The sequence below is a fragment of the Labrus bergylta genome, chromosome 5 (genome assembly GCF_963930695.1).
Source record: "Labrus bergylta chromosome 5, fLabBer1.1, whole genome shotgun sequence".
Classification (NCBI taxonomy): domain Eukaryota; kingdom Metazoa; phylum Chordata; class Actinopteri; order Labriformes; family Labridae; genus Labrus; species Labrus bergylta.
Genome location: NC_089199.1, coordinates 10,965,690 through 10,980,345, shown reverse-complemented (window position 1 = coordinate 10,980,345; position 14,656 = coordinate 10,965,690). Strand labels below are relative to the sequence as shown.

Here is a 14,656-nt window from a genome sequence, read left to right as displayed (position 1 = left end):
GGTGTAGGCCGCAGACCATACTGATAGAGTACAAAAGTTTTATTTTTATTTTTGATTGAATGTGTTGTTTATTTAATTATTCATACTGCTCCACTTTCATAATGGGTTTCTGGAACTTCACTGGAAGTGGACTGGTACTGCTACTGTGTGTATGTCACCCATTACTGCAATCCAAATCAAGCTATCAGTATAATAAGAGTCTGTTTATTGTTCCTTTGTTTTTTTATCAAATCACTGTGCTGTAATGGTTATTAATGTAATTCAGACCACTTGAAGAAGAGTGAGGAATAGAAAAAGGTCCCAGTAGTTGTTCTCTGTATCATGAGACTCCTCTTGTCAGGTAAAATTACTTGGTCTGAATCAAAGACTATATGAAACATGGACGTAGTCTCAGTGATGTCACTCATAGGTGGTCGCAATATTTGAAATGTTAATTTAAACCAAACCTTTGATCAATCTAAAAACAGGCGAAGAGCTGAGGTGCATGGACCTTTTGCCTCCTGACAAACAAACGCTTACAAAAACCCCTGTCAGTCAACTCAGCAACACCCCTAAATATGAAGATTTATGAATAACTCCTAGGCTTAATACAATTCAAGTGGATGAGTTTTAAAATAAATCACCACCTGCACGATATGAAACAATTAAGAAATTAGCTATTGAGACCATGACTGATATGACCTAATGGGGATTCCTTGGCTTTTGCGGCCAGCCTCTAGTGGACGCTCATGGTGCAGTTTCTCATATTTGCTTCTATTTTTAACACCAGGGTTTTTTTGATAAACACATTTTATCAACTACATGGTGTTAAAAAATACTTACATGCTATCATTTAAAGCATGCTAACATTAGCATTTGAGTTTTTTTGTATCTTGACTGTGCAGCCTGACAGAGCTGCCAACATGGCTATAGTTGTGTTACAGTAATGACAAGGCCTTTCATCTAAAAAAACAAGAAGGCATCTATTCAGCTGAAGATTTTTAATCACCACCCTCATGACCAGTTCATTGAAAAGCTGACTAGGATTTCCCCTTCCCTGTCAGATTAGCACTTATGAAACCATTAGTGCTTATCCCAGATTCAACCTTGATTTTGTGTTTTGGTTCTCTGCAGCAGCATGTCGCAATCACAGAGGAGGATTGAAAAGGCATGAAGGCTGCAAAATCCACACAAACTGATCTCACAGGTTAGATAACCTTCAGGGCAGCTTGACAAAACCGTCTGATGTGGAGGTGCATCAAAAGTGCTCTTAACAGTTGTGAAAAGTTTCTCCACACAGGGCAGAACGTGTGTGAAATTGATTTGCATGCAGGTATATCAAAACAGTGCAGCCTTTCAACAACTGTGAACTCACTTCAACTCCCTGAATTGACAAGAAGGTGTTGACGACTGGAGCATAAATGCCTGAATGTACAGCTGATGGTTAAATTTAGAACGTCTTCAATCTGAGATATAGTAATCCCATGACCATGCTAACCATGTAGAAAATATACAGACATGTGACCATGCATGACGAATAGGAGTACTCAAATCTGTACCAAGAAACATCTAAAAACCACAGTATAAACACGATTTTATTTAGAATATCCTTTCAAGTCTTCAAGTGAATCTTGCATGTTTATACAAAACTTTTTTTAGCGACTACTAATTAGGACTGAAACATCAGACTGTTCATCAAGTCTAGTTAACGCATCTTATTTTAAGTATGGAAGAACCAGACCTTTAATTCACAATGGCAGCGGCCGCTTTAGATTTATGTGTCTGATATGCTTGTGGGACTTGTTGTCTGTAGAAATGACACGTTTGAAGGTCATTCATTAGAATTGTTCATTAAAGCAAATCTGTAATATAGCTCAAGTTTTTCAGTCAACAAACAGCAGAGGAAATCCATCCCCATGTCCACTCCACTGGACCTGAGGAGGAGTTAGCAGGGCTGGGGGAGATGGGATTGGCTTGAACTGCAGACTCCACCATATCAGAAATGTGCCCTCCTCTAGCTGTCCTGCACTTTATCTCCTGGACCCTTAATGAGGCGCTTGTGTCCCCTCTTCCCTGCGGGGCCGCGGGGCTTGGCAAAGGCCTGTTTGTGGGCATGCTGCTTGGGGTGGACCTCTTCATACAAAAAATCTTCTGTCAGTTCATCTCCATCATCAATCTCCAGCTGCAAAAAAAAGAAGAAAATAAATGTAATAAAAACTACTGGTGAACAAAGTGTTGTACTCAGAGTTGAAGCCTAAAAAATCCATTTGACGCCATTGAACATAAATAAGTTTGACGCTAATTATCATGCTTGGGGTGGTAACAGTTTGGATCTGAACAGTTTTTAGGAGTAAAAATTCACATAACAAACACCCTGATTTTGTTTAATTAATTTGATTTGTATCAATGCCTGAAGCTCGGAGGGGATCATGCATTCAGTCGCGCATGTGTGTGGATTTTTGTTATCTCTGCAGCCATCTTGACTGTAATGAAGCCAATCTTGTATCAAAAAAACCCATTGTCCAACTTCTGAAGTTGGCTTTAGGGTGTGGAGACGGTTAAAGCCTAGCAGGGTTCACTATAGTGTGTGCAAACAAACACACTTGTTGAAAACTTTTCCTTTAAATGTTTTTTTGCAAATTCAGTCTTCCAGCTTGACATTTTAGTGGTAGCTAAGTCCCTGTATGAAACTCTTATGTCAGTATTTTCTCATTCTGTTACCTTTTTAGAAATTTCCAAGTGATAATCTTTCTCCACATCCTCCAATAATCGGCTCTTGCAGCTGGAATACAACATCCGCTCCTTAATGCTACAACTGTATCCTGGCATGGAGTAAATAAACACTGTAGAAAGGGAAGGCAGAAGAAGAAGACTTCTAAGAATTATACATATTTGATGTTGATACACATCAGTTGTTCAAATCCTCAACCAAATATCCAAGATGCCCCCATATACATTAAATAAGTGGAAAATCTGGTTGCAAAGATTGTTAAAAGTGTTAAACATAAGAATAAAAATGGTTGAAAACTGAGTTTTAAACAAATTAAACATTCTTTTAAAAACAATAACAACACAGGAAGTACAGAAACAGAGTAATGTGTAGTATTCAAGAACTAAAAGCCACCACCAGTGCCTAAAAGAATTACATTAAATTTGAGATGAATTGGTAAATGATCACACTTATATAGAATACATATAGCAAATTACGTCAAAATTTAATGTCGAACAAAGTATGAAAATATAATATGTTATTGATTTAAGAAAGACACAAAAATACAAATTGCAGCTCCTAGAATTCGATTAAGAAAGCTGCTAAATAATAATACATAAATACTTTTTTTTTCTGGTGTGACTCTAAATTTACCAAAAAAAGACAGAAAAATGAATAAATTATGTAACCTTAATCAGAAAAACAATACTGCAAAAGATGTTTAAAACTGATATGATATTAATGCAGATCCCATTAAGATGTAAGAACATCAGAGGAGCAGTTTAAGACTGCTGCATAGGATTGATGAACAAAGAATAAAAACAAATACAGTATATAAAATGAACATGAAAAATCCTTCTCTGACAAAATGTAGCTCATTCTAGTTTCATAAGGTTATATGCTTTTGCATGCAAGACTGATGCAAATCTCTCAGATGAAACAATGGGGAAAAGAAAAAAATCACACACAAGTCAGAAGTAAGTTCTACCTAAATGTTAAGCCTGTAAAAGTAGTTCAGAACAACAGATACAGATAAGAAGGGATGAACTAATGCTTTCTCTAAGCGTCTCTCTGTGTCTGCAGACCAGGAGCACACAGGATGTAATCCCCTTCCTCAATCATGAGTGTACATCTTGTACAAATGTAGAAAAAGGGGGATTATGGGATCAGTGACATACCGACAGATTCCAGGTAGTCTCCTTCATGGGAGTGTTTGTATAGGAAGAAGTGGTATCTGGGAGTGTCTTTGGGAACTCTGCGAGCCAATTCCCGAGTTTCTGTCGGGTTGGAGTGGACAAGATCAATCGTCTCCTTCTCTACATCCAACCTCTGAAACACAAGAATAATGCAAATATGTACTGAATTGATGTGTTAAATAATATATGTCTTATACATCAGCAATGCCTGAGTGTTTTTAAAAGAACTCCAGTATGAACTCTTCAGGCTCACCAGTTGTATGTAGTTAATACGTTTTTGGGCAAGTTGCTGAAAAGCTCTTTTGGCCGACTCCTGCAGAGGGAAGGCGAGGCCTTGAAGCGTCTGGTGTTTACTATCTACGCTGTTCTCTGTTTTCACCTGCAGGGGGCAGCAAGCAACACACACATTTTTTTTTATCAAGGCCTCTAAAGAAAGAGCCACAAAAAGATACAATTTCAGTTCAGGTATAGCTTTAATCTTATTGACTTTCCCTTCTCAAATCAAACCAGAAACATACCTGTTTAACCCAGCCCTAAAAACACAAACACAAAGATTTGCATTAAAGATGGAAGATGATAAGTTGAAAACACATGCAGACAGGGCCCATGCAGTGATGTCATCACAACTGAGGGCAAGTCGACCTTTCACCTCTGTGATTTTGATCCTTTGGAGCTCCTGTTCAGCTAATGTGAGCGGGGCAGGACCAGAGCAGGATGACACATGACGCTGGTAGCCCAGCAAGCAGATGTCCTCCTAGTGATGCAAGCAAAAGCAAGAAGGATCATTACAGGACACACCTTTTAAAACAGGTCATCAAAGCAGAATAGACGTTCTGCCGCAGTCAAATGAAATGGATTGAATTTCTCTCACCTCAGCTGTGCCAAACATCTCATACTTCACATGGCCACCGCCAAACTCTTTCTTCACTGTGGCACGAGTTGCTGCATACAACATCTTTTGTTTCACCTGAAACCAACCGAGGGGAAGATCAATGAGCTGTTTGGATACTGTATGTTTCTGTGACGGGAAAACTTAGTTTTGAAGGTGAACTACACCATTTCATCCAGTTACCTTGATGATGTCATCAGTTCCATCAGATGATGCTTTAGACTAAGTACATTAAAATCAGTGTCATTAGATTTGTTTTTGTTGCTGGGTTAAGTGTATGTAAATTTGATACAGAGTTTTCTGAGTTTACATTTTACCTCAAGGCTGTTTTATGATCAAAAATATGTTAATACAATGAGTGCAACCAATAGACAGTGTGTATGATACCTAGGACTTCTTTTTAATTGTGACTTACACAAATCCCACATCTTCAAGGGAATGAAGTGCTAAATAGGTGGAATACTCCTTTAATATCCTTTTAATTTGAAGCGTTTGAATTGGAACATCAACGTGTGTTTACAGCTTTGCAGTGCTTGAATCGTAATGCTGTGACATACTGGAGACTGGTCTGGAGACCAAGAAATGAAGATCCACTCGTAGCCCTGTGCATTCTGGGAGTCGAGACGGTACAGGATATAGCATGGCTCCAGGTCGTCGAGGAGAGGAAGCAGGAAGTGATCATAGTCCTCATCCCAGCTCCTTTCTGGCTCTCTGTAGGCGCCCAGCACCAGCTGTTCTGAAAGTCAGACCACTACTCATCACATATCTGACGCTCTCCCTGTATGTAACATATCCTTTACAGAGCACAGTCAAACATACTTGATATAGCTGTCAAGAGACGACAGCTAACGTCTGCAGTCACAAGCAGTGAGCATTTACATTTAGAAGAATTAATGCAATTTGATTATGTAATGTTCTATAAAGTATGGGTTCATTGTTGAAAATGAGATGTTGTAATGTGTTAAGATGTCTAAGGGCTTTTAAGCATGCAGTACAATTTAATTTAATTAATTTATGACTTTTAATACACAAGCAAATAGCAAGCCAAGCCAATAATAGAAAACCTGCAATCATTCAATATGAACAGTTGAAAACCATAAAAACATTTTGAAAAGTCAGGTCATTGGCATACCATTTAAACAAAACGTGAAAAAAATGAGGTAAAAAAAATGAAAGAGAACAAAAATGTATTCCAACTGTTTTAGATTTTCACTTGTTTCACTAAATTACTTCTCCAACACTTTCCCTCTCCCTCCAGTGAAGTGATGCTTTATACTAGTCCTCACTGGTCCTGTCTGTTATTGATAATGCACATTCATCCAAGTCATTGTAGGTTTTTCTATTTTTAAACTATTTTTTGACACTTTGGGGGTATTTATTTATTTTCTTCTTTGACCATAAGAATGACATTTACATTTAATCTCTGCTAACTGTCTTCATCACTGAAAAATAAACAGGCTTCAAATTGTTGCACGCTGGTACAAATACAATCTCTTAACTTAAATAAAGGTTGATTATTATTATTATTATTATATAAGTTTTTGTATAGTTTTGTACAGGCAGAGATGATAATTTTAAATACTTTTGTTTTTAGACCAAAAACACTCCAGAAAAGGATTCATTTAACAAAGTCACAAAACAAAGGAAATCTGTAAACTTTCACATTTGAGAAGTTAGAGAACCGGAGTTTTCTGACTGATTACAAAAGTAATTGCTGGTGGGATAACTGATATACTAATTGTTTAAGCTCTTAATTCAGCCGTCCACACAGTACAGCTTTTCATGTAAATTTAGCAATATTTGTTAGCAACGCCCTTGAGGCTTCACTGTTTGCTCTCTGTGTTGCTCCATGTTCTGTAAATGAAAGCCTGCAAAGAAAAACCCCTCTGGTATACACAGTATATTTGTTCAGACTTGACATGTTGTGGTTAAGTCTTCTAATGTAAGGGGACACATGTGACAACACAATCCAAACCCTGACAGCATGGCTCAATGAAACAAAACAACATCTAAAGCCTGATGTCCTTGTGGGGTGCAGGGGGGGGGATTTCCTGACCGTCTCTGGGGGCATGGTGCTATTCCGAGCCACAACACATTCCTGCTCTGCAACACGCATACTTTCCATCAGCCATTCTCTGTTTGTCCCCGTTTTTCAAGTGTCCACATAAGTATAAAATGTTATGGAAATTACTTAGTTTGGGTGTTGTTTATTGTCCTTGAATTTGTAAACAATAAATAAATAAAATTGAGAATGTAAGGCCAGGTAGTTTTGTAAATGGACACCATGTGCTGTATCAAATCAACGACGATGAAATCACCTATGATCTTGTTTCTCTTTTGACATTGGAGAAAACATTGCGTGTCACTGGGCAGTAACAAGTTGCCATGTCAAGTCACATGTTGCTTAAAATATCCAAGAGACGCCTGGGAAGCTGAGGGTACTTTAGAATGGAAGTAAAACAGACCTGACATCCTTTCTCTGTCTGTCTCTACTGACATCAACACATCCAAATAAGACTCCAAATCCTCAACATGATTTCCACAGTCCTCAAAAATAGCTCCAAATTGTCCAAGAATGCATCAGTCATGAGTCCGATTACAAGTGTGGTGCAGGTCATATAAGAAAACAAGACATAAACACCTCATGAACACATCAGTCTGCCCTTCATCTGCTGCCTCCACACACATTGCCTCACTGCTCGTGTTGCACAGATTGCTCAGCTGACACACTGAACGCCTGTCCCCGCAATACAGATGAAATCCCGTTTTCCTAGAAGCTACACAAAGTCCAGAGCAGTGTTTGATTACTTTTTTTTTTTTTTCTGTGAACGCTTAATAAGAAGCCACATCTAAACAATTACTCCTCACACAAGACACAAGTTTATCCCTCCCGTGTATCGCCTTTAAACTTCAGTCACACAGCGTAGCAATTATGTTGAGAATGAGAATTCTCAACATGAGAATTTTGAAAAGCCCTGCAGTTTTCATTTTTTTTAAACATAACTAGTGTTCTGAAAGTGTTCCTAGAATCTATTAAATGCTCCTTTCAGCCATCTGGATGGAAACAATAACCAGTTTTTTTATTTTTAAAATAAAGAAAGTAGCTGGAAATAACAGGATGTCTTTCCTCAAAGTTCATGGCTCGAACAATGTTTGGAATAAGTAGTATTTGTCTGTTCTGATGTTCTATTGTTGTATTTCAGGTTTTTCAACATTTCTTTTTGAGTTGTAGCCACAACTTTAGAAAATCTTCCTGTAATGTGCAGCATCGTGTTTCATTCAAATGATTAGAGGAGTCCTTTAGAACAGTGGGACTTTTAGAAAAATACTTTTGGGGGATTTTGGGGCTTTTGCCTTTATTAGAGGGGACATCTGAAGACAGACAGGAAATATGGGGGGAGAGAGAGAGAGAGAGAGAGAGAGCGAGAGCGAGAGCGAGAGCGAGAGAGAGAGAGAGAGAGAGAGAGAGAGAGAGAGAGAGAGAAAGGGATGACATGCACCTAACAGTGTTAGGACCGGGAGTTGAACTTGAGACCAGAGCGATGAAGACTGTAGACTCTGTATGTGGGACGCCTGCGCTAACAACAGACCTAAACCAGCGCCTCAAGATAATCAATTTTAAACTGAAAATTTTCAGACTGGTTCTGAGAAGAAGCAAAATTAACTTCAGGACTTCACAAGAAGAAATCAGAAGATAAAAAAAGATATATTTTTTTTAGTATTGTTTCATGACCACTTCGATTCATCTCACAACTCCTTGTGAGTGTCCAGACCCCCAGGTTGGAAACCATTGGCCTTCAAAACTCTTTCAACCTTAAGTTATAAACAGCCATGTCTCAGCTATAAAGCATGTTGTGTTTTAAGGTTTCCAACCTGAAAGGTAAGACCCCTCAAAAGGACCAAAGCAAAATCAAAATCAGAGAGGTTACCAAACCACTAATGACTGTTTAAGTTGAGCTTTAAAAAACACTGAGTTCCAAGTGTCTGTTTTTCTTCCTTTCTTCATTTGAACTTAAAAGTCGAATCAGGAAAAACTTGTGATTCACTGTTGAAGTATCAAAGCCGTCATGTGCACACAGCTAGACATTTTACATTTTGAAGGGACAACATTCCCAAACATGGTAAAAACAGCAGCTGAGTTGACATGAGGAGTTTTATTGTGTACAGCTGCCCGCCTGCTTGTTTAAAATGTTTATGCTCAAAGGAACTAAACCTCTAACTTCTAATGCTAACTTTTAATAGAATAAATTAAATTACCTAACAAGAAGTCATTTTAAGAACTCTATAATTGACAAAACTAAAGCCATGACCTATGTTGCCAATATCTTACAAACTATACTGTCTCACTAAGTGTGACTTGAACTGTCCACTGTTCTCTGGGTCACTTACCATCTTGGATGCGCACCTTGATGAGGCGCACCCCTCCACCTCTCGCCCTGGCCAGGAAGTTCCTCAACTCTGGCGTCACCACAAGTGCGAGGAACATGGCGGGTCAGCAGTCTCTTCCTCCCGCCAGGAGCTGTCGCAGTGGAACTGGGAGACAAGAGGATCAGCAACAGAGAGGACTGGTGCTCCACAGCAGCAGGCCAAAAATATTCAGTCGAAGAAAAGACCCTAAAGTCCAAAAGGCGGAACCTGCTTCTGAAATGTCCTTTAGTTATATTGATGTCTCTGTTCTGACTTACTTCTAAAGAAAATGATCAGTGAAGGTGTCTGGACCCAACGAGAGACTGACACAGTGTGGGAAGGGACATGTAACTAGGACAGTATCATGTGCACACAGAGAGGGAACCTGATCACCTCTCTGCCAAATTTAGCTCCCACTGGCTGACTGTCTGGTCCTGTGAACTGGCCTATGAAACCCCCACCACCACCACAGAGAGACCTAAAGCGCAGGAAGACACTCTGACCTGTGAACCTACTTACCAACTTCTGAGCCAACAATTTAAGTCAGGTGTGTTGTCTCCATGTTAGTAAAGTGTTAAATTTATGGGAAAGTCAGACCAGCATGCAACCTTTCCTGCTCCACCTGTTCTTTCAGCATGTCCTGTGCCACGAGCCAGGACAAACTAACATTCATAACCAACATTACTGCCAAGAGAATAGATGCTGTTATGACTAACCTCTCAGTGCTCAATTGTAAGGCGGTCATGCACTGCAAATACAAGAGAAGCACATCACAAACCAATGTATTTGCTGTCAGTTCTTCCTCTGGGTAGCTGCATTATAGGGCCCTGAGAGGTGCAGACGGCCTGGTACAGTATAATGTAGTATGTGACTGAGGAATTAGAATATAGATAAGCGTCAGTTGTTACGCTGATTTTTCCTTGAGAAGAAAAGAGCCCCACAGGTTACCAGTTCACAAGTGTCAGCAGCTGTTTTGGTCGTTGGAAGGGAGTCACATTAGTTCAAAAGGGACATATTGCTTTGGAAAGTTTACACAACTTACACATCGTAGTCCATGGAACATCTCTAAACTTACTCCACGTGACAACTGTGAGGGTCAACAGATTGTGTAAGATGTTTTTTTTAAGGCGTCAAGTCACACAGCCATGCTGTCAACATTTATCCAATATCGAATCCATGCTGATGAACAATAAGCTACTTACTGCTATGAATTATACATTAATTTTAAATGAAATTTAACAAAAAAACAAACGTTAGGCTTAAAATGACCCGCCAGAGTTGAAACAAGTCATATGAATGAACATCAAAAATTGTAAAACAAAACACAACTCTTTATAGGAGTTACAAGTGTGATTCATTTAGTGAAAATCTATATCAAGATCACTCTAATGAATCCAGATTTTTTGCCAATAAAGGATTTTTTTTCAGGGGTTGAATTTAGTTTTAAGCTTCATTTAACATAAGTTCTCTTAACCTGTGCAATATACACAAACTCTCTAAAGCCATATATTAAATCAGACAAAAACATCATTTTACAAAGAAATTGTTTAATGTTAAATAGAAATATAAAAAAGAATAGACAAACGATCTCATTCTGCAGACAACTTATTTACAATTTGTATTTAGTGGGCCACACTTCCTGTGATAGTCACACACAGAACCAGAAGTGCTGACCCCTGCTGGTTTCGTTTGCTCTTGCAATCAACAAAGAGCCCTGTTTTCATGTCTTTAGTCGTCAATCGTGGGCAGCCAGAAAGCCTGAAAGATGAGAAGAAATGTAGATTGTATAGTCACAAGAACTATTTTGTTTTCATTATTTTTGACAGTCGAACATGACTTTCACAAAGTCCTTCACGACTCAGTGATGAAACTCACTGAGTCAGTGTGGACATAGGTTAAATAAAGACCCCCCCAACTTACCATGTTGGAACAGGCACTCGCAAACGTCATGAACTTTGGGTTGAACTGCAGGCAGGTGATCGGTCCTGTGTGCTTCCCGTCTAATAAAGCCACCTTCATACCGCTCTCTGCATTCCAGACGTGGATTTTTCCGTCCTCAGAGCCTGAAAGAAGCGAAGAACAAATGTAACCAGGGCTGCAAGCAGCACTGACCGGGCCCTCACACCTTTACATACTTCAGGGTTTAATGCATGTCAGGTGTGTGTCTCAACTGCAAAGTGTGCTGCTGCAGTGATGTCTTTTATCAGACACCGATCTGTTAAATAGCTATGAACTGTTAAGTCTTTTAGACAGAACATGCAGTAAGAGCTCATTGTTAAATGTCATGTTGACATTGCTGAATTTTGGATTTAACCACACTCACCAACAAAATCCATATTGAACAGCACCTTTTTGCTTTTTTTCTACCTTTTTTCTTCTGGTATTAAAAACACCATTCTGTAAACGGTACGGTGGGGTAAACATAAATATGAAATCAACCGTAACACTAATGTTAACTCCGCTTAAGTGGTGTCAGCTAATCAAATTGTCTTTTCAAACGTTGAAAAGAAATTAACATCATGAACACTGCATTACAGAGTAATGGGGAAATAACAGTGGCGCTTGTGGGGAGATCTGCAGTGAACATTCTGTTCAAGCTTGACCTCAGGCTCAAATTATTTTTCCACTTTCAAAATAATAATAATGTATTTAGAAGGGGGAGAGTTTGAGCTTAACTTACCGATCATAACAAACTGAGAATCTGGGGTGAAAGATGCCTCCAGTGTTACACCTTTACTGTTGTTGTAGCCCTGTTCACAAACAAACAAAAGCATCCATAAGAAAATCATTTATTTCCATGTGTGTTTCAATGTGGAGTTTGTGGGTATCTTAAATCGTTATATACATGAATAAAAAACGAATTAATATAACTGTCCTGTTTTAATGTGATTGAACTGTGCAAGGGTTTCTTCCAATGTTTAAAATTTTGTTTCAATAGCAAACACTACAAACTTTGAATTTAGATGTGAATCTGTCTCTGCTCTCTTTTTAAATGATAGTAGATTCCTAACATAATGCGGGCAATGAGCCGTCCCTTACCACAAAGGAATGTAGTACAGCACCCTTAAAAGCATCTAAGATGCGAAGGGCTCCGCCATTAGTAGAAACAAGAATAAGTTTTCCATCATTGCTGAACTTGAGTCCCGTCCACTCACACGTCCGGTCATACTGAAGCTTGAAGGTTGCAAAGGGACCCTGTAAGCATGAAGAATTGTGAATGTCTGCACAAAATAGATTTATTATTATTATTATTGTTATTATTACGTAATGTCTTTGCACTAACACAGTTACACTTCTTACCTTATCAAACGATCGCAGATCATAAAGTTTAACCATCTCTGAATTTATACCAGCAGCAAAAATGAGGCCCTCTGGATCAAAGGAGCACACTGGCTTCCCCTGCAGGTGCATCAGACCCTTAAAATGTACAGAAGAAAGGGGATCAGCATCTCGTTTTAACGCTCGCCAAATGACATACAAGTACAACACCAATAGAGAACCTGCTGAATTTCTCCTAAAGGCACTCACCTGGCAGTTCGGAGACCGCAAGTCCCAGAGTCTGATTGTTTTATCTAGTGAGCCAGATATAAATGTGTCATCCACAGGAGACATGGAAAGAGATGTCACCCTGGTGAAGAGACACAATGAACTCATGAGATGATATTTACCCTACAACTCATCCCTTCACATTCAAATCTAGAGAAGCAATAATCCAGTCCTTACCTTTTGTTATGCCCAGGAAAGTAGCGAATGTATTTGTTGTCATGAAGCGACAGGTACCGGATAGTATCTTCAAGAAGAACAAAACAGCACATCATTTACCAACAGAAGCAAGAATTCTCATTACATTGATTTCAGGCAGTTCTGATGAGTTGACTCAACCGTGGGCAAGGCAGTCACTTGTACAGTTAGCTCCTGTATGGGGCAGAATCACAGACCCTCAAACTGTACAAACAACTACCTCAGACCAAAGTGAGCAGTGTTTTCCTGTGAATTCAGCAGCGGTCCTCAAGGGTTTCCTATCCTGCAAACATCAACCACTGTTCAGGGCTTGTTGACATAAAACCCAAGATACATGCACCACAACGAATAAGGACAAGTCACAGTGAGGACAGACTAAAACAGCTACAACAGACCAGCGAGTAAAACATTATATTGGTGATGGGATTATTGTCAGTCATTGTTCCTTCATGTATCAGAGGGAGGCGGTTCAAATGTCAACTAAAACACAACAACTACATCGACTACTAACACAAGTCTGATTGTATCTCATACCAAAGTAAAATGTGATCCCATGATGAGCTGTTCATTAACATTATGAACTCAAGCTTAAACTTAACCTCATGCATGCAAGTTACTAAATGAAAACTACCAACAAGTATGTGTGCATCTACATACCATCGATTTTGTTGGAACTGTAGACCACAGTGTTTGCAGCATGTGTGTACCTGATCAGATCCACTCCATACTTTTTACTGTACAGGGTCCTCTTGGGTCTGCCAAAAACCAGGGCACATGAGGGAGATAAGCATTTTAATCCCCAAACGACATAGATGAAAAAATATGATTATGTGCATTTATCAAAACATATTAAATATAGAATACATGCTGAGAAACGTCCTTTAAGCTTGTCTAAATGTCTAAATGCTGAAGGAGTTTTTTGAGGTGTGTAACACATTTATTAACACTGCTTTTGGCGCTAACATTTATTCAGCAGATTTTTTTTTGTAAATCAACTTCCAATACAATGAAATCACTGCAGAGGTCTTATGATTCATTTTGGGAGATTATTGTCTACTCCCAACCTAAATGATGGACAAACATTATTGCTTAATATCGCGTGATGTTATCTTAACACACATGATAAGGACACAATGTAGTGATTATGTTTTTTTTTTTTTTTTTTTTAGTTACATGCACAGGTAGAAATATCATCTCATATACCATCGCTTGTGATTAGCAGGCCTCACTTAGCTAGCATAGCAACGCGAGCTAACGTAAAAAAAAACAAAAAAACAATACGATTGAAATGGATTGAATCTGCGCTTACTTTCCCTCTTGACAGTCGTAGAGGACTAACGAGTCGTCGTCGCTGCTGGATATAATTGTTTCTCCATTCGAGCTGAAATCGAAGCAGTTAATTTTGTCGGAGTTTTCTCGAAACACCTTAGCAACTCTGAAGCTCCGCAGCACATTGTCCGTCAGCTTCATGGTGGCCTCTAGCTGTGTCTGAGGGGAAGCAGGCCCTCCTTTTACTTTTTAATCGGCGTACAGATGTCCCCCCAAAAAATACAAATGTTCAACAATGTTGCAAACTGTTTTTTTAAGTAAGGTATGGTTCAAAATAAGCGACAAAAGCCCGCCTGTAATACTTCTACTCTGAGGAGGGACCCAAAAGCACCGCCTTCGCCATTTCGGTGACGCGCACATTCAGGAATGAGTACGCGCATAGATCTGAAATCACATGATTCAGTA

General features: G+C 39.0%; 2 protein-coding genes across 3 annotated transcripts; both read right to left on the bottom strand.

Annotated features, from left to right (window-relative positions):
- Positions 1–1,556: 1,556 nt before the first annotated feature.
- Positions 1,557–9,590, bottom strand: LOC109980581 (twinfilin-2). Of its 2 annotated transcripts, XM_020628987.3 has the most exons (9): positions 9,164–9,585; positions 5,332–5,510; positions 4,757–4,852; positions 4,535–4,639; positions 4,404–4,418; positions 4,139–4,264; positions 3,868–4,018; positions 2,701–2,822; positions 1,557–2,161 (listed from the first exon to the last, which is right to left on the bottom strand). In XM_020628987.3, the coding sequence occupies exons 1-9, from the start codon at positions 9,258–9,260 to the stop codon at positions 1,994–1,996; spliced, it is 1,059 nt and encodes a 352-aa protein (XP_020484643.1). In that variant the 5' UTR covers positions 9,261–9,585; the 3' UTR covers positions 1,557–1,993. The 2 variants fall into 2 exon arrangements, with proteins under 2 accessions (XP_020484643.1, XP_065810822.1); XM_065954750.1 differs by lacking the exon at positions 4,404–4,418 and having other exon boundaries at positions 9,164–9,590.
- A 1,118-nt stretch (positions 9,591–10,708) lies between these two features.
- On the bottom strand, positions 10,709–14,581 carry wdr82 (WD repeat domain 82). Its single transcript, XM_020628989.3, has 9 exons — positions 14,232–14,581; positions 13,580–13,677; positions 12,905–12,971; positions 12,710–12,809; positions 12,482–12,598; positions 12,221–12,376; positions 11,862–11,931; positions 11,102–11,244; positions 10,709–10,939 (listed from the first exon to the last, which is right to left on the bottom strand). The coding sequence occupies exons 1-9, from the start codon at positions 14,390–14,392 to the stop codon at positions 10,910–10,912; spliced, it is 942 nt and encodes a 313-aa protein (XP_020484645.1). The 5' UTR covers positions 14,393–14,581; the 3' UTR covers positions 10,709–10,909.
- Between the last annotated feature and the right edge of the window lie 75 nt (positions 14,582–14,656).